General features: G+C 44.3%; 1 protein-coding gene across 4 annotated transcripts in view; it reads right to left on the reverse strand.

Annotated features, from left to right (window-relative positions):
• LOC118390706 (active breakpoint cluster region-related protein-like) overlaps positions 1 to 26249 on the reverse strand; it is a 315098-nt gene that overhangs the window by 104917 nt on the left and 183932 nt on the right. For all 4 annotated transcript variants that reach the window (XM_052456994.1, XM_052456995.1, XM_052456997.1 and 1 more), the window contains 7 exons: positions 24941 to 25081; positions 23821 to 23942; positions 18459 to 18627; positions 16172 to 16294; positions 10186 to 10261; positions 9554 to 9658; positions 1531 to 1605 (listed from right to left, as the gene is read on the reverse strand). In XM_052456994.1, the coding sequence (XP_052312954.1) occupies positions 1531 to 1605; positions 9554 to 9658; positions 10186 to 10261; positions 16172 to 16294; positions 18459 to 18627; positions 23821 to 23942; positions 24941 to 25081 (811 nt within the window). The remainder of the gene's footprint in view (positions 1 to 1530; positions 1606 to 9553; positions 9659 to 10185; positions 10262 to 16171; positions 16295 to 18458; positions 18628 to 23820; positions 23943 to 24940; positions 25082 to 26249) is intronic.

Here is a 26249-nt window from a genome sequence, read left to right on the forward strand (position 1 = left end):
TGATATACCACGGCTGTCAGTCAATCAGCATTCAGGACTCGACCCAACCCAGTTCACAATTTAAGATTGTACTCAACACCAAGGAAATGTTTTACTATAAATTTGGCCCCAACTTCCAACTGTTCACTGTGTCCCCTCAATCAGGCAGGCACATCCATTTCAATAGTGCTAATCAAGGTACAATTGAAGACTGAACAAATATAATTGACTCCGTAAATAACAATCTCAGCTAAAGCCCCACACATACAAACCAATTATGTATATTCAGACTTTCTTTGCTTTCAGGCCCACTGGGAATGGGTGGTGGGTGGGCATCTAGTCATTGAAGGGGAGGGCAAGGGGGATTGGGGGAGACTCTGGGGATGGATGGTAGGAGGGGGACTGATAAGCAACCTCAGTTGCTGGGTGGGATAGGAAGGGGTGGGAGGCATTCTGTCTTCAGTATTTATGCTGCAGTAGTTTGTGTGTCGGGGGGCTAGGGTCAGTTTGTTAAATCTGGAGTACTTCTCCTGTCTTATCCGGGATCCTGTGTGAATTTAAATATGCTCTCTCTAATTCTCTCTTTCTCTCTTTCTTTATCTCTCGGAGGACCTGAGAGCCCTAGGACCATGCCTCCTGGCATGACGACTCCTTGCTGTCCCCAGTCCACCTGGCCATGCTGCTGCTCCAGTTTCAACTTTCTAGAGACAGCAGGGGTGGTAGAGATAATCTTAATGATCAGCTATGAAAAGCCAACTGACATTTACTCCTGAGGTGCTGACTTGTTGCACCCTCGACAACTACTGTGATTATTATTATTTTACCATGCTGGTCATTTATGAACATTTGAACATTTTGGCCATGTTCTGTTATATTCTCCAGCCGGCACAACCAGAAGAGGACTGGCCACCCCTCATAGCCTGGTTCCTCTCTAGGTTTCTTCCTAGGTTTTGGCCTTTCTAGGGAGTTTTTCCTAGCCACCGTGCTTCTACACCTGCATTGCATGCTGTTTGGGGTTTTAGGCTGGGTTTCTGTACAGTACTTTGAGATATCAGCTGATGTACAAAGGGCTATATAAATACATTTGATTTGATTCAGGGTGTGGCGGGACAACGCAGGCGGTGGAATGGGTCGGTGTTATCGTCATATGCATTTCTTTGTTTTTGTACCTATAACCCCCCCTTCTGAATTTGAAAATTACAAAACGAAATAAAAAGTTAGTCAAAAAATAATAATAGATATCCCGTTACTGTAAATCCTTAACCATTAGGGAGATTAAATAATACCTGACCCTGGTTCAATGTTAGAGAGTGACCACTGTGCTGGGGGTCTATTTGATGTATTTTTGGGAAAGAAGACAACCAGTATGAAGGGACAGACAGAGGGACACCTACACTCTTTCTCACTGTCATCTCAGTCTTCTCTGTTGGGATGCCACACAGGTTGTAAATGATATGCTCCAACCATCATCATCATCATACACACACGGGTGGTGATGGGCAGATGCTGAACACATGCAGTATAAGCCCAGTATGACAGAGAAAGACTTACTGGCTGACTCTTTGAAGCCTTTGGCAGAGTGGACGATCACATGGAGGAATCCATACAGGCCTGAGGTTTCCTCATCTGAAACAAACAGCACAACAACACAGTTAGTCACTGTCTGTCACACTCATTCTCAGTGACCTGTAAGTGGCCTGGGACAGCTAATTATCATTACCTCGAGGGTGTGTCAAATGAGACCCTATTCCCTATATAGTGTACTACTTTTGTCCAGGGTCCATGGTGTGGGAGCAGAGGAAAGCACGTATATCCTACCAAAAACTAATATTTTATGCTTCACCGAGTAGTGGCCGAACGACGACATTAAGAACATAGAGCTGGCGGGTTATACACTATCGGCAAGACAGAACAGCAGCCTCTGGTAAGACATGGGGCGGGGGCTTACGCATTTATGTAAACAACAGTTGGTGCACGATATCTGAGGAAGTCTCAAAGTTTTGATCGCCTGAGGTGGAGAATCTTATGATAAGCTGCAGACCTCACTATTTACCCAGAGAGTTTTCATTAGTTTTTTCTGTAGCTGTCTACATACCACCACAGAGCGAGGTTGGAACTGAAACCGCACTAAGTGAGCTGTATTCTACCATAAACAAACAGGAAAACACATCCAGAGGCGGCATTCCTAGTGGCCGGGGACTTTAATGCAGAGAAACTTAAATCCGTTTACCTAATTTCTATCAACATGATTATTGTGCAACCAGAGGTAAAACAATTCTAGACCACCTTTACTCCACACACAGAGACGCGTACAAAGCTCCCCCTCGCCCTCCATTTGGCAAATCTGACAATAACTCTATCCTGATTCCTGCTTACAAGCAAAAATTAAAGAAGGAAGCCCCAGTGATTCGGACTATAAAAAAGTGGTCAAATGAAGCAGATGCTAAATTACAAGACTGTTTTGCTAGCACAGACTGGATATGTTCCGGGATTCTTCCGATGGCATTGAGTACTCCACATCAGTCACTGGCTTTATCAATAAGTGCATCGAGGACGTCGTCCACACAGTGACTGTACGTACATACCCCAACCAGAAGCCATGGATTACAGGCAACATTCGCACTGAGCTAAAGGGTAGAGCTGCCGCTTTCAAGGAGCAGGACTCTAACCCGGAAACTTATAAGAAATCCCGCTATGCCCTCCGACGAACCACCAAACAGGCAAAGCGTCAATACAGGATTAAGAACGAATTATACGACACCGGCTCCGACGCTCGTCTGATGTGACAGGACTTGCAAACTATTTACAGACTACAAAGGGAAGCACAACCGAGAGCTGCCCAGTGACACGAGCCTACCAGACGAGCTAAATAACTTATATGCTCGCTTCGAGGCAAGTAACACTGAAACATGCATGAGAGCATCAACTATCCAGATGACCGTGTGATTAAGCTCTCCGCAGCCGATGTGAGGAAGACCTTAAAAACAGGTCAATATTCACAAGGCACTGGGGCAGACGGATTACCAGGACGTGTACTCTGAGCATGCGCTGACCATCCGGAAATTGTCTTCACTGACATTTTTAACCTTTCCCTGTCAGTCTGTAATACCAACATGTTTCAAGCAGACCACCATAGTCCCTGTGCCCAAGAACACTAAGGTACCCTGCCTAAATTACTACCGACCCGTAGCACTCACGTCTGTAGCCATGAAATGCTTTGAAAGGCTGGTCATGGCTCACATCAACACCCTTATCACAGAAATCCAAGACCAACTCCAATTTGCATACCGCCCAAACAGATCCACAGATGATGCCATCTCTATTGCACTCCACACTACTCTTTCCCACCTGGACAAAAGGGACACCTATGTGAGAATGCTATTCATTGACTACAGCTCAGTGTTCAACACCATAGTGCCCTCAAAACTCATCACTAAGGACCCTGGGACAAAACCCCTCCCTCTGCAACTGGATCCTAGACCTCCTGACGGGTCGCTCCCAGGTGGTAAGGGTGGGAAACAACAAATCCGCAGCACGGGGCCCCTCAGGGATTCGTGCTCAGTCCCCTCCTGTACTCCGTGTTCACTCATGACTGCACAGCCAGGCACAACTCCCAACACCATCATTAAGTTTGCTGATGACACAACAGTGGTAGGCCTGATCACTGACAATGATGAGACAACCTATAGGGAGGAGGTCAGAGACCTGACCATGTGATGCCAGGACAACAACCTCTCCCTCAACATGATCAAGACAAAGGAGATGATTGTGGACTAGAGGAAAAAGAGGAACGAGCACGCCCCCGTTCTCATCGACGGGGTTGTAGTGGAGCAGGTTGAGAGCTTCAAGCTCCTTGGCGTCCACATCAACAACAAACTATCATGGTCCAAGGATACCAAGACAGTCATGAAGAGGGCACGACAAAACCTATTCCCCCTCAGGAGACTGAAAAGATTTGGCATGGGTCCTCAGATACTCAAAAGATTTTACAGCTGCACCATCGAGAGCATCCTGACGGGTTGCATCACTGCCTGGTATGGCAACTGCTCAGCCTCTGACCGCAAGGCACTAGAGGTTAGTGCATACGGCCCAGTACATCACCAGGGCCAAGCTTCCTTCCATCCAGGACCTCTATACCAGTCAGAGGAAGGCCGTAAAAATTGTCAAAGACAAGCGCACGACAAGCGGTACCAGAGCGCCAAGTCTAGGTCCAAGAGGCTTCTAAACAGCTTCTACCCCCAAGACTCCTGAACAGCACCGGTGCCCCCGCACTTTGACACATAGACTCTGTACCAGTACCCCCTGTATATAGCCCCACAATTGTTATTTCCTGCTGCTCTTTAATTATTTGTTTTCCTAATCTCTTACTTTTTTCTTAATTTTTATTTTTTAGGTATTTTTCTTAAAACTGCATCGTTGGCTAAGGGCTTGTAAGTAAGCATTTCACTATAAGGTCTACGACACCTGTTGTATTCGGCGCATTTGACAAATACAATTTGATTTGATTTAATTTATATTTTTGTTAGAAAGGAAAGGGTTTAACACTGAAGAGAAAAGAGATCCAATCAGGATTTGTCTTTGGTGGTCTGTGGAGAGACAACTCTAGCGAGCTAAGTCAGCCATTGGCTCGGCCATCAGAAGCTAGATAGAAGGCATCTGCCGTGCAACTGCATTAGGGAAGAATTTTGGAGTGGTGCCATTGACTGGTAATGGGTGTGACCGTTTTTACCAAAACTCATGAAAACTTCTGCCTTCTCGAAGGCTGACCGGTCCCTGCACAATAGTGAGCAGTAGTTTTCCCAGGGTCTAGCAAGCTTTTGTTGTAGGCTAGTTTGCAGTGGTTGCAGCAGGTGTTATTGAAGAGGATGTTGTTGCTAATTTTTTAGCGTTGCCCTTTTCAAGATCAACTTTCAACAAGAAGTTACATTTAAAATCATCATAATCTGGTGAGAGGAACTGCTGCTAGCTAGCTCATTGAAAATAACGGTCTATGAAACATTAATGTAGAAGTGTTGAAAAACAATATTATATTCTTATTTACAATAAAAGTGTCTCCAAAATATAACTAACACTTTATTTACCATGCATTTCTATTGGGCACAAAATAATCTGAGACACAACCAAAACAAACAGCAAATGCATCCAACAAGTTTGTAGTGTCACAAGCTTGACAAGTACAGTGCATTCTGGAAGTATTCAGACCCTGTCCAGGTTTTCAACATTTTGTTACGTTACAGCCTTATTCTAAAATGGATCAAATAAAAATAAAATCCTTCAATCTATACAAATTACCGCATAATGACAAAGCTATAACAGGTTTTTAGAAAATGTTGCACATTTACCAATAATAAAAAACAGAAATACCTTATTTACATTAGTATTCAAATCCTTTGCTATACGATTCGAAATTGAGCTCAAGTGCAACCCATTTCCATTTGAACATCATTGAGATGTATCTTCATCTTGATTGGAGTCCACCTGTGGTAAATTCAATTGATTGGACATGATTTGGAAAGGCACACACCTGTCTATATAATGTCCCATGTCAGAGCAAAAGCCAAGCTATGAGGTCGAAGGAATTGTCTGTAGAGCGCCGAGACAGGATTGTGTCGAGGCACAGATCTGGGGAAGGGTACCAAAACATTTCTGCAGCATTGAAGGTCCCCAAGAACACAGTGGCCTCCAGTATAATTAAATGCAAACAGTTTGGAATCACCAAGACTCTTCCTAGAGCTGGCTGCCAGGCCAAACTGTGCAGTCGGGGAAGAAGGTCCTTGGTCAGGGAGATGACCAAGAACCAATGGTCACTCTGACAGAGCTTCAGTTCCTCTGTGGAGATGGGAGAACTTTCCAGAAGGACAACCATCTCTGCAGCACTCCACCAATCAGGGCTTTGTGATAGAGTGGCCAGATGGAACCACTCCTCAGTGAAAGGCACATGACAGCCAGCTTGGAGTTTGCCAAAAGGCACCTAAAGACTCTCAATGAAAAACAAGATTCTCTAGTCTGATGAAACCAAGATTGAACTCTTTGGCCTGAATGCCAAGCATCATGTCTGGAGGACACCTGCCACCACCCCTACGGTGAAGCATGTTGGTGGTAGCATCATGCTGTGGGGATGATTTTCAGCGGCAGGGACTAAGAGACTAGTCAGAATTAAGGGAAAGATGAACGGATCAAAGCATGATGAAAACCTGCTCCAGAGCACTCAGGACCTCAGACTGGGGCGAAGGTTCACCTACCAACAGGACAAGAACCCTAAGGACACTGCCAAGACAACACAGGAGTGGCTTCGGGACAAGTCCCTGAATGTCCTTGAATGGCCCAGCCAGAGCCCGGACTTGAACCCTATCACACATCTCAGGAGAGACATAATAATAGCTGTGCAGCAACGCTCCCTTCCAACCTGTGATGTGATATTTCCGAGTTATATTTTTAATAAATTAGCAAAAATGTCTAAAAACCTGTTTTTGCTTTGTCATCATGGGGTGTGTTGGTTGATGAGGGGGGGAACAATTTAATCAATTTTAGAATAAGGCAGCAATGTAACAAAATGTGGAATAAGTCAAAGGGTCTGAATACTTTCAGAATGCACCGTATCTGTGACCAACAGATGCATATCTATTCTCCCAGTCATGTGAAATCCATAGATTATGGACTACAGAATTCATTTCAATTTACTGATTTCCTCATATGAACTGTAACTCAGTAAAACCTTTGAAATTGTTGCACGTTGCATTTATATTTTTGTTCAGTGTACATCATTGGCTGAAACTGAAGCAGGCCTTTTGGAGATCCCCGCAGGCCCACCGGGTCACGCTCTGGAGAGGTACTGAGCCCTGGACAAACAATATGTCACGTGTATGAATGGTGCTGTGGACTGTATGTGAACAGTCACAGACAGGTCATGCCACCAAGAGAGAGGGAGAATGCAGAGAAGATCTAGACTGTAATCTTTCATTTCCCCCATCCACTTTCAGACATGTTATTCTGTCCATCTTAACCAAAACAAAAAGACTCACTAAAGGAGATGATAGCAATAACCTGTCAATGTGTATTCCTATTCCCCGTAATGGATACGGTCAGGATCAGAGTTATAGTAATCGGAGCCTAGATCTGTGGTTAGTTGCTTCTACCTGGTCCCTGTAATGGCCTGTGTGTTGCGTCAGAAAGAGCCATGGGAACTAGGGGTCACATTCCTCCTCCAGCTGGTCTTTATTTCACCCCTCCGCTACTCCTTACATTTCATAGCATGGTCTGCCAATGAACCGGAGCCGGAGTCTTTGCCATACTGTGCTGTAAAGTGACTATAAAGGAGAAAGAATGTAAATCTTTGCTTTGCTTAATGACATTTCAGACCCCCTCTAAACTGGAGAGAACAGACGTGTTTGATGTCAGTATAAAGGGAGTTGCTTTGACAAACTGAATGTAAGCAATCAGGAACGCTCAGTGCAAGCTAGGAGCTGTACTTCAGGTCAACACAAGGAAAACAAAACTGTAAATGCAACATGTAAAGTGTTGGCTTATTTCCCACAAATTATGTTTACATCCCTGTTAGTGATCATTTCTCCTATGCCAAGATAATCCATCAACCTGACAGGTGTGGCATATCAAGAAGCTGATTAAACAGCATGATCATTACACAGGTGCACCTTGTGCTAGGGACAACAGGCCACTCTAAAATGTGTAGTTTTGTCACAACAATGCCACAGATGTCTCAAGTTTTGAGGGAGTGTGCAATTGGAATGCTGACTGCAGGAATGTCCACCAGAGCTGTTGCCAGAGAATTGAATGTTCATTTCTCAAACAGCCGTTTCCAACGCTGTTTTAGAGAATTTGAATTCTTCACCTGCAGGATCATTTGAGACCTGGACAGCTGATAAAACTGTAGATTTGCACAAAGAATTCATTTTTGCACAAATTTTCAGAAACCGTCTCAGGAAAGGTCATCTGCATTCTCGTCACCCTCACCAGGGTCTTGACCCGACTGCAGTTTGGCTTCGTAACCGACTTCAGTGTGTAAATGTTCACCTTCGATGGCCACCGGCACACTGGAAAAGTGTGCACTTCACGGATGAATCCCGGTTTCAACTGTACCGGGCAGATTGCTGATGTCAACATTTTTAACAGAGTGCCCAATGGTATGGGGTTATGGTATGGTCAGGCATAAGCTACAGACAATGAACACAATTTCATTTTTTCGATAGCAATATGAATGCACAGAGATACCGATGAGATCCTCAGGGCCATTGTCATGCCATTCATCTGCCGTCAACACCCCATGTTGCAGCATGATAATGCACGGCCCAATGTCGCAAGGATCTGTACACAATTCCTGGAAGCTGAAAATGTCCCAGTTCTTCAATGTCCTGCATACTCAAACATGTCACCCATTGAGCCTATTTGGGATGCTCTGGATCGACATGTACGACAGCACGTTCCAGTTTCCGCCAATATCCAGCAACTTCACACAGCCATTGAAGTTGAGTGGGACAACATTCCACGGGCCACAATCAACAGCCTGATTAAATCTATGCAAAGGAGATGTGTCACGCTGCATGAGGCAAATGGTGTTCACACCAGATGCGGACTGGTTTTTTGATCCAAGCCTCTACCTTATTGTTTAAGGTATCTGTGACCAACAGATGCATATCTGTATTTCCCAGTCATGTGAAATCCATAGATTAGGGCCTAATTAATTTAGTATTTCAATTGACTGATTTCCTTACATGGACTGTAAGTCAGTAACATCATTGAAACTGTTGCATTTATATTTTTGTTCAGAGTGTATCGCTGTCTGTAATCAAGGTTTTAAAATACTGTGGCCTGACTCAGAAAATCTATATGTAACTTGTAAATACTGGAGCCAATTTAGATTTAGACTACATGATATCCAACTCGGTACACGAAGTCTAGCAGAAACAAGATAACAACATATCATTCAGTGTAAGCAAAGCCACATTGGAAACACCATTGCCTTGCAAGAAAACATGTTTCTCTTCTGAGAGAGGCTACCTGGGGCGGCAGGCAGGCAAGCCTAGTGGTTAGAGCGTTGGACTAGTAACCGGAAGGTTGCCAGATCGAATTAAGGTAAAAAGGTACAAATCTGTCATTCTGCCCCTGAACAGGTAGTTAACCCACTGTTCCTAGGCCATCATTGTAAATAAGAATTTGTTCTGAACTGACTTGCCTAGTTAAATAAAGGTCAAATAAATACAAATAAAGTACAGTTATTGCATCTCTAAGATATGTAGAAGAAAAGCATGAAAACACATCAGATGTGAAAAGAAGAGTGCTGTGGTATAACAGTATTATTTGTAGCGCGTCGTGTTTATTCAAATTTTATGAATGGTTTCTAGTTTGTTAAATGTGTGTCTGTGTGAGTGAAGTTGTGTATGTGAGTGTGTGTATCTCCTGTAGCTGTGTGTGTAAGCTGAGCGTCTCCCTGCCATTTCCTGTCCCCCAGTGCATCCTGGGAGCTCACTGTGGGGCTGCCAGGTGGCTTTAATGTCACCCCAATCCAAACATCCCATCTGAGGAAGTAGAAAGGGAAATGTGAGTGTGTGTGTCCTACCATCTTTATTACTGGTGACAGGGATGTTGTGGACAGTTCGGAGTTTGCAGCAGGAGCTGGTGAGGACCTGCAGCTCTACAGAGCTCAACTGACACGTCTGCAGATCTGAAGACAAACACATAAATACACAATCAATAAACCTGAACATAAAGCCAGGCTATAGGTTGTACAATGTGAATCCATGGTAGAGTTGAAAAAACAGTGGTAAGAAACCAATATCACTGTCTGTTCACTCTCAAATCAAATTGTATTGGTCACATACACATATTTAGCAGATGCTTGTGTAGCGAAATGCTTATGTTCTTAGCTCCAAAGGCGCAGTAATCTCTAACAATACAAACAAATCTCAAAGTAAAATAATGGAATTAAGAAGTATAGAAATATTAGGACGAGCAATGTCGGAGTCCAGAGTATAAATATGTGATGGGATGTATAGCCATTATGGACAGTATGTGGATAGAATATGTAGTATATCTGAAGAATACGTAGGATAAAATAGTATGTACAGCAATAGCTGAACAGGATGGCCTTGACTAGAATACAGTATGTACATATAAAGTGGGTAAAACAGTATGTAAACATTATTAAAGTGGCCAGTGTTCCATGTCTATGTACATAGACTCCTCCTGTACCTTTCTTCTGTAGTTTTTGGATGCTCTCCCTCCACTCTGACCTCTCATAGTCTGAAGACAGGAGGAACAGGTAGCTCTGAGGACAAAACAGGGGGAAACTTTCAGGAAAAAGTGGAAATAACATTTTATAGGACAACTGCTCCCTCCAGTGATGGAAAAATAACATTACATCAATATTGCAATCATGGACATAGCTGCTAATCCAAAGCACAGATATAGAGGAGAAGTCGACCGATTAGGATTTTTCAACGCCGATACCCATTATTGGAGGACCAAAAAAAGCAGATTCCCATTAATCGGCTAATTTTAATACATATATTTGAAATGAAGACAATTACAACAATACTGAATGAACACTTTTATTTTAACTAAATATAATTACATAAATAAGATCAATTTAGTCTCAAATAAATAATGAAACATGTTCAATTTGGTTTAAATAACGCAAAAACAGTGTTGAAGAAGGTAAAAATGCAATATGTGCCATGTAAAAAAGCTAACGTTTAAGTTCCTTGCTCAGAACACGAGAACATATGAAAGCTGGTGGTTCCTTTTAACATGAGTCTTCAATATACACTGACTCTGTTGCACAGAACACAAGAGAAGTGACACAATTTCCCTAGTTAAAAGAAATTCATGTTAGCAGGCAATATTAACTAAATATGCAGGTTTAAAATGTTTTACTTGTGTATTGATTTTAAGAAACGCGTTGATGTTTATGGTTAGGTACACATTGCTGCAACGACAGTGCTTTGTTCACGAATGCGCAAGTTAAATCATCACCCATTTGGCGAAGTAGGCTGTAATTTGATGATAAATTAACAGGCACCGCATTGATTATATGCAAGCTAGATCAACTGGTAATATCATCATCCATGTGTAGTTAACTAGTGATTATGTGAAGATTGATTGTTTTTTATAAGATAAGTTTAATGCTAACTAGCACCTTACCGTGGCTCCTTGCTGCACTCGCATAACAGGTAGTCCGCCTGCCACGCAGTCTCCTCGTGGAGTGTAATGTAATCGGACATGATTGGTGTCCAAAAATGCTGATTACCGATTGTTATGAAAACTTGAAATCGGCCCTAATAATCAGCCATTCTGATTAACCGGTCGACCTCTAATTTAGTAGAGGCAGATTATCCAACCCCAAACATAAGCATCAACCCTTTACACTCATGGGAACTGGCTTACATGGATAGGGCTAAATGTAAATGTTTCTTACAGAAGAAATATGAAAAACAAATGCATAACCATGGTACCAGTTGAAAGGGAACAGTTTGGAGATGATGGGAAAAATATTAGACGCAAGACTGAATCCAAACATTACACTGTTGATTTTATGTGCATTTACCCCACATTTTGTTGATAACGGAAATACTCTGGATACACTCAGTAACATGATAAGACCATTCCCGGACAATGGTCCACTATAAATCGCAATCTGGGTCAGGTGGGCATGATCTGAAAGTTTGTTCGATTGCCAACATTATTAGCTAAGTTATAAAATACAATATCACAGTGTTAGGCTTTCCCCATGCATTTCAGGGAAACAGATCATCATTTTGGTGAACATAGAAAGGAGTCATGATTGCATTCAGGTGCTTGTGCAGCAGCAAATTTCCTTCACAATAAACAAACAAAGGCTCATTCTGTTCAGAACAACCCAGGGTATAACGCCATGTCCTCTTGTAACTGTACATCAAACAGAGTGATCATAAATGCCCCATCCTGGATTTGGCAACTCAACAACCATCATTGAGTCTTGTTCACCACAGTAGACCTCAAGGATGCTTATTTCCACGTCGGCGTTTATCAATGTGGCTCTTCCAATGTTTGGACAAAGCCGTCCAGTTGTCGAGGATTGCTGTCTCCCCTCGGTGCCCATGCACTTTCCACTACAACAGTGGTTCCCAAACTTTTACAGTCCCGTACCCCTTCCAACATTCAACCTCCAGCTGCATACCCCCTCTAGCACCAGGGTCAGCTGTGTACCCCCTCTAGCACCAGGGTCAGCTGTGTACCCCCTCTAGCATCAGGGTCAGCTGTGTACCCCCTCTAGCACCAGGGTCAGCTGCGTACCCCCTCTAGCACCAGGGTCAGCTGCGTACCCCCTCTAGCACCAGGGCCAGCTGCGTACCCCCTCTAGCACCAGGGTCAGCTGTGTACCCCCTCTAGCACCAGGGTCAGTTGTGTACCCCCTCTAGCACCAGGGTCAGCTGCGTACCCCCTCTAGCACCAGGGTCAGCTGCGTACCCCCTCTAGCACCAGGGTCAGCTGCGTACCCCTCTAGCACCAGGGTCAGCTGCGTACCCCCTCTAGCACCAGGGTCAGCTGCGTACCCCCTCTAGCACCAGGGTCAGCTGCGTACCCCCTCTAGCACCAGGGTCAGCTGCGTACCCCCTCTAGCACCAGGGTCAGCTGCGTACCCCCTCTAGCACCAGGGTCAGCTGCGTACCCCCTCTAGCACCAGGGTCAGCTGCGTACCCCCTCTAGCACCAGGGTCAGCTGCGTACCCCCTCTAGCACCAGGGTCAGCTGTGTACCCCCTCTAGCACCAGGGTCAGCTGTGTACCCCCTCTAGCACCAGGGTCAGCTGCGTACCCCCTCTAGCACCAGGGTCAGCTGCGTACCCCCTAGCACCAGGGTCAGCTGCGTACCCCCCTAGCACCAGGGTCAGCTGCGTACCCCCTAGCACCAGGGTCAGCTGCGTACCCCTCTAGCACCAGGGTCAGCTGCGTACCCCCTCTAGCACCAGGGTCAGCTGCGTACCCCCTCTAGCACCAGGGTCAGCTGCGTACCCCCTCTAGCACCAGGGTCAGCTGCGTACCCCCTCTAGCACCAGGGTCAGCTGCGTACCCCCTCTAGCACCAGGGTCAGCTGCGTACCCCCTCTAGCACCAGGGTCAGCTGCGTGCCCCCTCTAGCACCAGGGTCAGCTGTGTACCCCCTCTAGCACCAGGGTCAGCTGCGTACTCCCTCTAGCACCAGGGTCAGCTGTGTACCCCCTCTAGCACCAGAGTCAGCTGTGTACCCCCTCTAGCACCAGGTTCAGCTGCGTACCCCCTCTAGCACCAGGGTCAGCGCACTCTCAAATGTAGTTTTTTTGCCATCATTGTAAGCCTGCCACACTATACAATACATTTATTAAACATAAGAATTGGAGAGTTTTTGTCCCAACCCGACTCGTGGGAAGTGACAAAGAGCTCTTATGGGACCAGGGCACAAATAATAATAATTTATTTTATTTAGCCCTTTATTTAGCCATCTTACATATAAAACTGTATTTGTTCATTGAAAATTGAATAACTTGAATAACTCACCACAGGTTAATGAGAAGGGTGTGCTTGAAAAGATGCACATAACTCTACAATTTTGGGTTGTATTGGAGAGAGTCTCAGTCAAATCATTTTCCACACACAGTCTGTGCCTGTATATCATTTTCATGCTAGTGAGGGCTGAGAATACATTCTCACATAGGTACGTGATTGCAAAGGGAATCAGTGTCTTAACAGCTCGTTTTGCCAAAGCAGGGTACTCTGAGCTCAGCCCAATCCCGAAATCTGGCAGTGGTTTCTCATTAAATAAAATTTTCACAGAACAACTTGTTGCAATTTTGATGAGGCTCTCTTGTGGACTGGAGGCAGGGCATGAAAGGGATAACGAATCCAGTCGTTTGTGTCGTCCAGTTCAGGCAAAGTATCTGCTCGATTGCGCACCCAACCCACTCAGGTGCTTCTCTATATCACATTTGACATTGTCCGTAAGCTTGAGTTCATTTGCACACAACAAATGATACAATGATGGAAAGACCTGTGTGTTGTCCTTGTTAATGCAGACAGAGAAGAGCTCCAACTTCTTAATCATAGGCTCAGTTTTGTCCCGCACATTGAATGTAGTTGAGGAGAGTCCCTGTAATCCTAGATTCAGATCATTCAGGCGAGAAAAGAACATCACCCAGACAGGCCAGTCGTGTGAGAAACTCGTCATCATGCAAACGGTCAGACAGGTGGAAAATTATGGTCAGTAAAGAAAACGTTTTAAGCTCGTCTCTCTATTAAAACAAACGTGTCAATACTTTGCCCCTTGATAACCAGCACACTTCTGTATGTTGTAAAGGCATTACATGGTCGCTGCCCATATCATTGCATAGTGCAGAAAATACATGAGAGTTCAGGGGTCTTGCCTTAACAAAGTTAACTATTCACTGCAGTGTTCAAAACATCTTTCAAGCTGTCAGGCATTCCTCTCGTGGATGCTGCAGTGTGGTAGTGCTTGCACGCGCACTACCACTCCACTATGTCTCCCTGTCATGGCTTTTGCGCCATCAGTACAGATACCAACACATCCTGACCACCAAAGTCCATTTGATGTCACAAAGCTGTCCAGTACTTTAAAAAGATAATCTCTTGTTGTCTTGGTTTCCAGTGGTTTGCAGAATAGGATGTCTTCCTTAATAATTGACCCCCCCATACACGTAACGGACATGTACCAGGAGCTGTGCCAGGCATGTTGACTCATCTAGATGTAATGCATAGAATTCACTAGCTTGTATGCGAAGCAATAATTGTTTCAAAACATCTCCTGCCATGTCACTGATGTGTCGTGAAACAGTGTTGTTTGATGAAGTAATTGTCTGTACAGTTCTTTGGGCCTTTTTATTAAGTCGTCCACTAAAGTATGGGGCATGCCTGTCCTAAACACCTGGTAGCTCACCATATAAGATGCTTCTAGCCCCTTCTTATTAATGGTATCTGTTGCTTTTATATATGTCTTACTACTCAAAAGTCGTCTTAATTCCCGCTCAAAAAACTCCCATGGATTATTTTTCAAATTGTCATGTTTCATTTCTAAATGTCTGCGCAAGAGTGAAGGTTTCCCGCAAGAGAGTAACGGTTAATGTGATTGGATGTTCATTATTTGACTAGGCTACAGTACCTGTATTTGACATTGTGTTGTTATTTCACTGAACACTAAATGGTTTAATTAGATTTTGTGGCAGTGAAACGAGGATACTCAGGCGAGAAAAAACCTCACCCAAATGTATAGCCCCGTTGGAAAATATAAATGGACTGTTAGAAAACGTGAAGAAATGTGAATCACATTTTTATTGGATTAACCCCGACGGTAGTGCCCCAGTTTGGGACTACCTGCACTAGAGGAATTGCCATGTCACGGGCACTGTACAGAGACATCTCCGTCTTATTGTACGATGGCTAGATTAGCTTCCCCTCACTCCTTTGTGAGGTTCTATCTCCTGGATGCTACTGCACCCTCCCCAGCGCACCCTGGAGCTGAGTAGGCTGGATCAGGTAGATTACCATGTACCACAACAGGCTTCTCAGGAAACAAGCTATTGGCAATCAGGGCGTTTTGCAAGTGTCCCATAGTGAAATGTCGAACCGAGTCGAGTGAAAGAGAACTTTGATGTGACAGTATGTAACCCTGATTCTCTGTAAAATACATCTCACCAGACTTGTGTAAGAGGTAGTTCTTAGAATGAGGAAACCAGAGTAGTGCAGGGTGTTATATAGATGTGCATGCCATACACCAATAAAGCTCTGTTTGGCCTGTTAGGCATGATTGAATAAGGCTTCAACCAATGACTTGCAAAAGAGGGTGTGTCCCATAGTGAGACGCACTCTTTCAGAGGACCGGGGTTACATAACGTAACCTAAAGTTTCCAACAGGCCAATATTCGACATACTTTAGCTCAGAAAACATGGTAATGAACTACAATGCCCATAATCCATTGCACACCTTCTTGTCCGGTCTGGGTAGCCACAGAGACAGAGATCAGTTGCTTCGCGAGCTATCTCTACCTGAAAATACATGCTGTAAGTCAGGGATGGGCAACTGTCGGCCCTTTTGAAAGCCCTCGAAACAAAACATAATTTTTTTAGATAATCTAACCAAAACGACCTCAAAAAGCCAAATTGCTCAAAATAGATCTGATCCAGGGCCAGTGTTTAGGCAGCAGTAGTTTACCTTGCCGTGTTTGTTGTGGATGCGGAAGGGGATGGTGGGAGAGTGTAACAGCAGCCAGGACTCCTGCTCATTCATCTTCTTCCTCAGACGCTCCACATTACGACTCTGGCCCTTCAGCGCTTTCTACACACACACAAACAAACAGGGCATTATTTTTTTGACCTAAACATGAAAACACCACCAGGTAGAATATAGCAAGCAGTGCACTGGAATGACATTCAGATTAACTGAAATGACATTCACTCTCATGGCGATGGTATGCCAAAAATAACTAACTGATAGTCACACCTCCAATAAGCCACAGATATGACTGTATTGAGGCATATGTCACTGTGCTTCTATGACTATATGCACCATGCCACTGCCTACTTAATTTGTCCATTTAGCAAACAATACAGTTCATAATCCAGTGCCTTTATTGCGGTCAACACACCCATATTTGGCAGTGATTACAGCCTCAAGTCTTCTTGGGTATGACGCTACAAGCTTGGCACACCTCTATTTGGGGAGTTTCTCCCCTTCTTCTCTGCAGATCCTCTCAAGCTCTGTCAGGTTGAATGGGGAGCATCACTGTACAACTTTTTTCAGGTCTCTCCAGAGATGATCAATCGGGTTCAAGTCCAGTCTCTGGCTGGGCCACTCAAGTACATTCAGAGACTACTGCTTTGTCTTGGCTGTGTGCTTAGGGTTGTTGTCCTGTTGGAAGTTGAATTTTCACCCCAGTCTGTGGTCCTGAGCTCTGGAGCAGGTTTTCATCAAGGATGTCTGTACTTTCATATTTCACCGTTCATCTTTTGCTCGATCCTGACGAGTCTCCCAGTCCCTCCTCCTGAAAAACATCCCTCACAGCATGATTCTGCCACCACCATGATTCTCCGTAGGGCTGTTGCCAGGTTTCCTCCAGACTTGACGCTTGGCATTCAGGCCAAGGAGTTCAATCTTGGTTTCATCAGACCAGAGAACCTTGTTTCATGTCTGAGTCATTTAGGTGCCTTTTGGCAAAATCCAAGCGGGCTGTCATGTGCCTTTTACTGAGGAATGGTTACCGTCTGGCCACAATACCATAAAGGCCTGATTGGTGGAGTGCTGCAGAGATAGCTGTCCTTCTGGAAGGTTCTCCCTTCTCCACAGAGAAACTTTGGAGATCTGTCAGAGTAACCATCCGGTTCTTGGTCACCTCTCTGGCCAATGACCTTCTACCCCGATAGCTCAGTTTGGTTGTGTGGCCAGCTCTAGGAAGAGTCTTGGTGGTTCCAAACTTCTTCCATTTAAGAATGATGGAGGCCTTTTTGTTCTTGGGGCCCTTCAATGCTGCAGTAATGTTTTGGTACCCTTCCCCAGATTTGTTCCTCGACACAATCCTGTCTCGAAGCTCTAAGGACAATTCCTTTGACCTCATGGGTTGGTTTTTGCTCTGACATGCACTGTCAACTGTGGGACCTTATATAAACAGGTGTGTGCTTTTCCAAATCATGTCCAATCAATTGAATTTACCACAGGTGGACTCCAATCAAGTTGTAGAAACATCTAAAGGTTGATCAATGGAAACGGGATGCACCTGAGCTCAAATTCGAGTCTCATAACAAAGGGTCTGAATACTTATGTAAATAAGGTATTTATTTAATTTAAATAATATAACCTGTTTTAGCTTTGTCATTATGGGGTATTGTGTCCAAAATGTTTAATCCATTTTAGAATAAGGCTGTAACGTAACAAAATGTGGAAAAATTCTGAATTATCTCCGAACGCACTGTACATACAGTAAAGTGCTGACTCTGTCCAGATGAGCTTTCTCTTTTTGTGGGTGTGGCTCAGACACAAAGATCTCTAGTCCCCGGCCGACCTCTCTAAGGGAAACAGTGAGGGGAACTTCTCCAATACTATAACAGTAGTGTGATGAGGCCAGAGGAACCCAGCCTTAATCACACAGCCAGGCAGGCAGGTTCTAATGGAAAAAGTAAGAAACACAGACCCTAGGGCTCCTGGGATGGACACACCCAGGGAACCCAGCGCAGACCTGGGGGCCCGGGCTGGGCAGGAGACTGTTCATCCACAGTGTCCTACTAGAATAGGGGGTCTGGTCTTAAAAGACTGGAGCCCTGACCATGACCTGACACAGTGGGAGGCAGAGGAAGGGCCGCATCACCGCCATTTTGGATTAATTTTGGATCAATGAAGAAATATTAGGTTTAGTTTAAATAAGTATCTTCTTAAAGACTTACCTGGCTAAATAGAAAGAAACAAAAAAATTAACAAACGAACAAAAACAAACAAACATAATAATCACCTTCTCCTTCTGGATGTCACTCTTGATGACTGAGATCTTGATCTTTATTTCCTCTATCTCATGTTCAGGCAGCACCTGGATGTGGGGGCAGACATCTGAGTCATCCAGCAACTGGAAGGTCAGGTCTGCCAGGGGGATGTACCACTTACACTCATACTGCTGTTGTCTCCTAGAGAGTGAGAGAGAGACAAAGAGAGACAAAGAGTGAGAGAGTGAGAGAAAGAGTGAGAGAGAGCGAGACAAAGAGAGAGAGAGCGAGACAAAAGAGAGGGCGAGACAAAGAGAGAGAGAGCGAGAGAGAGAGAGAGCGAGACAAAGAGAGAGAGCGAGAGAGAGCGAGACAAAGAGAGAGAGAGACAGAGACAGAGAGACAAAGAGACAGAGAGACAGAGAGACAAAGAGAGAGAGAGACAAAGAGAGAGAGCGAGCGAGACAAAGAGAGCGCGAGACAAAGAGAGCGAGAGACAAAGAGAGTGGAGAGACAAAGAGAGCAACAAAGAGACAGAGGTGGAGCGAACTCAATACCATTAATATATTTTAGAGGAGCCTGGAGGGACAAAGACAATGAGGAAATACTGTCATTATATGCATGCCTCCGGAGGCTGTGCAATTGCGGCACACCATCCATCCGGTGCCTCGGACCATATTTTTGGATGAATCATAAATTGGCTTTAATAGTGTTAGAGATGTAATGGTGCTGGGAGTATTTGTATTCCCTTTAACGAGCTTTCATTACCATCATCATTCCTGAAGGCAGGATCGTACACTCATTAACACAGGAATACATTAAGCCTCCAATTGGTGCAAACCTCATCAAAAATGATGGGATGGGAAATATGACAACAAAACTAAATACCATGGCCTGTTCTAACCCTGAAGTAAATTACAGCACAACAAACAAATAGCAAGACTTCTCTTTTTAGATTTGTCTTTTTATTTGGTTAGTTAAATAACTTGAGTGTTCAAATCTAAATTTATTTGTCACATGCGCCGAATACAACAGGTAGACCTTACCGCGAAATGCTCACTTACAAGCCCTTAACCAACCATGCAGTTTTAAGAAAATAGAGTGAAGTGTTTTGGCTGTATTGAACTATATAAGGATGTAGATCGCAAATACCTCTCTCTTGTTTTGTCTCTTCATCCCAATATGTACCATCACTCCCACCCCCTCATTCACCTGCACACATCCCTCCATTTCTTATGAGACCCTTTGTCTTAGTGTAGTCCTTGGTGTTGTATTGTTGTCCTCTAAGATATGTATCTGTATTGATCCCCCAGCAGTGGGAACCCTAACCCACTTTGTCACAGTGTAGTCCTTGGTGTTGTATTGTTGTCCTCTAAGATATGTATCTGTATTGATCCCCCAGCAGTGGGAACCCTAACCCACTTTGTCTCAGTGTAGTCCTTGGTGTTGTATTGTTGTCCTCTAAGATATGTATCTGTATTGATCCCCCAGCAGTGGGAACCCTAACCCACTTTGTCTCAGTGTAGTCCTTGGTGTTGTATTGTTGTCCTCTAAGATATGTATCTGTATTGATCCCCCAGCAGTGGGAACCCTAACCCACTTTGTCTCAGTGTAGTCCTTGATGTTGTATTGTTGTCCTCTAAGATATGTATCTGTATTGATCCCCCAGCAGTGGGAACCCTAACCCACTTTGTCTCAGTGTAGTCCTTGGTGTTGTATTGTTGTCCTCTAAGATATGTATCTGTATTGATCCCCCAGCAGTGGGAACCCTAACCCACTTTGTCTTAGTGTAGTCCTTGGTGTTGTATTGGTGTCCTCTAAGATATGTATCTGTATTGATCCCCCAGCAGTGGGAACCCTAACCCACTTTGTCTTAGTGTAGTCCTTGGTGTTGTATTGTTGTCCTCTAAGATATGTATCTGTATTGATCCCCCAGCAGTGGGAACCCTAACCCACTTTGTCTCAGTGTAGTCATTGGTGTTGTATTGTTGTCCTCTAAGATATGTATCTGTATTGATCCCCCAGCAGTGGGAACCCTAACCCACTTTGTCTTAGTGTAGTCCTTGGTGTTGTATTGTTGTCCTCTAAGATATGTATCTGTATTGATCCCCCAGCAGTGGGAACCCTAACCCACTTTGTCTTAGTGTAGTCCTTGGTGTTGTATTGTTGTCCTCTAAGATATGTATCTGTATTGATCCCCCAGCAGTGGGAACCCTAACCCACTTTGTCTCAGTGTAGTCCTTGGTGTTGTATTGTTGTCCTCTAAGATATGTATCTGTATTGATCCCCCAGCAGTGGGATCCCTAACCCACTTTGTCTCAGTGTAGTCCTTGGTGTTGTATTGTTGTCCTCTAAGATATGTATCTGTATTGATCCCCCAGCAGTGGGAACCCTAACCCACTTTGTCTCAGTGTAGTCCTTGGTGTTGTATTGTTGTCCTCTAAGATATGTATCTGTATTGATCCCCCAGCAGTGGGAACCCTAACCCACTGTCTCAGTGTAGTCCTTGGTGTTGTATTGTTGTCCTCTAAGATATGTATCTGTATTGATCACCCAGCAGTGGGATCCCTAACCCACTTTGTCTCAGTGTAGTCCTTGGTGTTGTATCGTTGTCCTCTAAGATATGTATCTGTATTGATCCCCCAGCAGTGGGAACCCTAACCCACTTTGTCTCAGTGTAGTCCTTGGTGTTGTATTGTTGTCCTCTAAGATATGTATCTGTATTGATCCCCCAGCAGTGGGAACCCTAACCCACTTTGTCTCAGTGTAGTCCGTGGTGTTGTATTGTTGTCCTCTAAGATATGTATCTGTATTGATCCCCCAGCAGTGGGAACCCTAACCCACTTTGTCTCAGTGTAGTCCGTGGTGTTGTATTGTTGTCCTCTAAGATATGTATCTGTATTGATCCCCCAGCAGTGGGATCCCTAACCCACTTTGTCTCAGTGTAGTCCTTGGTGTTGTATTGTTGTCCTCTAAGACATGTATCTGTATTGATCCCCCAGCAGTGGGAACCCTAACCCACTTTGTCTCAGTGTAGTCCTTGATGTTGTATTGTTGTCCTCTAAGATATGTATCTGTATTGATCCCCCAGCAGTGGGAACCCTAACCCACTTTGTCTCAGTGTAGTCCTTGATGTTGTATTGTTGTCCTCTAAGATATGTATCTGTATTGATCCCCCAGCAGTGGGAACCCTAACCCACTTTGTCTCAGTGTAGTCCTTGATGTTGTATTGTTGTCCTCTAAGATATGTATCTGTATTGATCCCCCAGCAGTGCGAACCCTAACCCACTTTGTCTCAGTGTAGTCCTTGGTGTTGTATTGTTGTCCTCTAAGATATGTATCTGTATTGATCCCCCAGCAGTGGGAACCCTAACCCACTTTGTCTCAGTGTAGTCCTTGGTGTTGTATTGTTGTCCTCTAAGATATGTATCTGTATTGATCCCCCAGCAGTGGGAACCCTAACCCACTTTGTCTCAGTGTAGTCCTTGGTGTTGTATTGTTGTCCTCTAAGATATGTATCTGTATTGATGCACTGTTTAAATCCCCCAGCAGTGTTTAGGCTGATGTGAATAAACACTGTCTCTATTACAGACTGAGGTAGAGATGATTTTTATCTGGCTGCTGGCCTAATCCTGTGGTGTTAAAGTCCAGACCAGAGGACACATAGGCTGAGTCCCAAATGCTACCCTATTCGATATGTTGCACACTACTTTTGACCAGGGCCCATAAGGCTCTGGTCAAAATTAGTGCACTATACAGGGAATAAGTTGCCAAGTAGGGACACGGAGACAAAAAGCTAAAGCTACAGACAACAGATTGATTTACAGAATGGTAGTAACCTTGACAATGCCAGTTGCCTGTATGTCCTTCACACGGTTAGGTAGCAGGAAGCAACAACTGTCAATCATAATCAACCCTAACCTAGCAAACAATGTTTACCGTGCCGACAGGAAAATTACATTTTGGGCCATGGTAGGCAATCCTGTAAATTAAACACTTCCTCTATGGACGTGTATGCTGTCATTCCCATCAATTTATAATCGCAGTGAGAGATAATCCCTTCAGAGCAGGGCTGTTATTCATCCTGATACACCGTTGTCATATTTCATACACTGATATACTGTTGTCATACTTCATACACTGTTGTCATACTTCATACACTGTTGTCATATTTCATACACTGATACACTGTTGTCATACTTCATACACTGTTGTCATATTTCATACACTGATACACTGTTGTCATACTTCATACACTGTTGTCATATTTCATACACTGATACACTGTTGTCATACTTCATACACTGATACACTGTTGTCATACTTCATACACTGTTGTCATACTTCATACACTGTTGTCATACTTCATACACTGTTGTCATACTTCATACACTGTTGTCATACTTCATACACTGTTGTCATACTTCATACACTGTTGTCATACTTCATACACTGTTGTCATATTTCATACACTGATACACTGTTGTCATACTTCATACACTGTTGTCATACTTCATACACTGATACACTGTTGTCATACTTCATTCACTGCCACAGCAGAGCTGACAGGACCCCATAAAACCTGATCAACCCTATTAGAATTCTGTAGGAATACAGGATAAGCTTTCAGTCTGAAGGAGAGCCTATTGGAGAATGTGCCCTGTATCACTAAATATGTATCTCTTGCTTTCTCTCTCTCGCCTATCAAATGGACCTGTAGTAGCTTCACTGGAGAGAAAGGGCTAAAGGGATGAAGGGAGACCTTGTTATGGGGAGTTTATTCTCTCACAGTGAGGCGGAGGAGAAGAGTCTTAGTGTTAATATGTACGACTTATTATCTCTCCAGTCACACACACTGACCTGCACTGATGGGCTATGGCCTCACCCAGCCGCTCTGCTCACCCACCCACCCATCAACAGAACAGAATGAAAACACTCATCAACTCACACTGACCTGCACTGATGGGCTATGGCCTCACCCAGCCGCTCTGCTCACCCACACATCAACAGAATGAAAACACTCATCAACTCACACTGACCTGCACTGATGGGCTATGGCCTCACCCAGCCGCTCTGCTCACCCACACATCAACAGAATGAAAACACTCATCAACTCACACTGGCCTGCACTGATGGGCTATGGCCTCAACCAGCCGCTCTGCTCACCCACCCATCAACAGAATGAAAACACTCATCAAATCACACTGGCCTGCACTGATGGGCTATGGCCTCAACCAGCCACTCTGCTCACCCACCCACCCATCAACAGAACAGAATGAAAACACTCATCAATTCACACTGGAGACCACTTAAGAGTGTATTATGTAATATGCACAGTGAATAGCACAGTGGGTATGTTTATGCCTGAATGTGCATGAGTATGTGTTGACCTACCCTGCAGAGGTCTTCTTCATTTTGGCACAGAGCAGCAGGTCTGTAAAGAGGAAGACATGACGCAGTTTCCTGGAACCCTCTGACATCTCCACCAGGAAACCATCCTTCACCAGCTGACGAGCCTACCAGGGAGAGAAACTCCATGACATCACTTCCTGTGGCACGCACTGCACGGGGCAGCTGACCTAACTGTAAACATTCACTTCCTGTTCTGAGCCCTGGGCCTAGTCTGAGGGATACTGCCTATCACACACAGTTAAATAGACAGGATGTACTGTTGGAGGTATAGGTCAGAGTTCAGCAATATGAAAGAACATCACTTGTTGTCTATATTTTCTTGCTGTCTACATTCTCCATGACAGTTGTGTCAATCATCAGCTAAATAAGCCACTAAGAACTCAAAACACTGCCCCCTTTCCCTCTCTGCATCTGTCCATCTCTTTTAGGGAAACCTAAAACAAGGCCGAGCTAAACCAGAACTGGAGTAATCGGAAAAGTGTGAGCCAAAGACAGCAGAGACAGTTTTTCATTTCTGGTAGCAGACAGACAATGAATGGAGAACTTACTGGGAGGCTAAAAACTAAGCTGACTGAATGGAATAGGGATATAGAGAGAAGGATAGAGGGAGAGCGAGGAAGAGATGGGAGGAGAGAGGGATAGAAAGAGAGGGGTGGAGGGAGGAAAGCAGAAAGGAGAGGGTTTAGAGATGGAGAGAGAAAGGAGGAGAGGGGGAGAGAGCGAAAGAGGGGGAAAAAGGATGGGAGAGAGGAAGGACTTCGCAGGCAGAGAATATAAAAAGCATAAACTCAGAGGAGCATTAAGAGGAGAAAAGCAGAAAAAAAAATGACAGAACAAAACAAAGGTAGTGTTAGAAAGAGGGAAACATCAAACAACCCTACAATGCATGCTGGGAGAGAGACAGAGATAGATAGATAGAGGCGGCTGGTAATGAAGAGATTGAGGATGAGGGCAGGAGGAGTAGAGACACTGTCGGTTTCTTTCTGACCCCAAAACACAATTCACAAATACATTGACACACTTCCCCAAGGTTACAACATGAATTGCTGAAAAGCATTAGGTAGTCTGTCACAACGGTGTGTGTGTGTGTGTGAGACCCCACCTCTCCTTTAGGCGTGGTGATGGCGGTCCTGCGGGGGTCGATCTCTTCGTTGATGGAGGACAGGAAGTTCTGGGAGATCCTCAGAGCATCCTGCAGTAGGGGGAAGTCTGGGTGGTCCTTAGGGGTGTGCTTCAGCAGGTCCTATTTTAACACACACAGAGAGAGACCATTAGATATTACACACGCCGGGGATATCGCAATGCAACTCTCAAATAGTCACAGAGACCCCCATCCATTCAAATTATTGTCTAAGGACAGTCAATGTGCAGGTGTTTTTAAACCTATAACACCAGATCTACTTATCCATTTTGATGAATTGGACTATTTGGATATTTGGCTGGGTTTTCTAACAAATCTTTCCCTCTAATAAAAGCATATGAGAATCTCTCCTTGATGGAACAGTGGGCAAAACTAATTATTTTACTTTTAAAGTGCTACCTAATAGCTGAGACAGTCTGCCTCCACATTGCTAATATCTTATTATCTCAGCGTAACTAAAATACTTTTTTCAGAGGAGCGTGTGAAAGAAAAGCCAATTGGCTGATTTATGCCTCGTCAGCACACCTCAGTTAATTTATTGTGACAGCCTGTGGAAGGTTGAGCAGATGGTACAGTGCATGTCTTTGTACAGACTATAATACAGAAACGTTCACGTCTGTGGCTGTGCCCCAAATGGCACCATATTCCCTACATACAGTTGAAGTAGGAAGTTATTCACAATTCCTGACATTTAATCAGAGTAAAAAGTCCCCGTCTTAGATCAGTTAGGATCACCGCTTTATTTTAAGAATGTGGAATGTCAGAATAATAGTGGAGAGAATGATTTATTTCAGATTGTATTTCTTTCATCACATTCCCAGTGGGTCAGAAGTTTACATACACTCAATTAGTATTTAGTAGCATTGCCTTTAAATTGTTTAACTTGGGTCAAACGTTTCGGGTAGCCTTCCACAAGCTTCCCACAATGAGTTTGGTGGATTTTGGCCCATTCCACCTGACAGAGCTGGTGTAAGTGCGTCAGGGTTGTAGGCCTCCTTGCTCACACACGCTTTTCAGTTCTGCCCACAAATGTTCTATGGGATTGAGGTCAGGGCTTTGTGATGGCCACCCCAATACCTTGACTTTGTTGTCCTTAAGCCATTTTGCCACGACTTTGGAAGTATACTTTGAGTCATTGTCCATTTGGAAGACCCATTTGCAACCAAGCTTGAACTTCCTGACTGATGTCTTGAGATGTTTCTTCAATATATCCACAATTTTCCCTCTTCATTTTGCCATCTATTGTGTGAAGTGCACCAGTCCCTCCTGC

Source organism: Oncorhynchus keta, chromosome 11, assembly GCF_023373465.1.
Source record: "Oncorhynchus keta strain PuntledgeMale-10-30-2019 chromosome 11, Oket_V2, whole genome shotgun sequence".
NCBI lineage: Eukaryota > Metazoa > Chordata > Actinopteri > Salmoniformes > Salmonidae > Oncorhynchus > Oncorhynchus keta.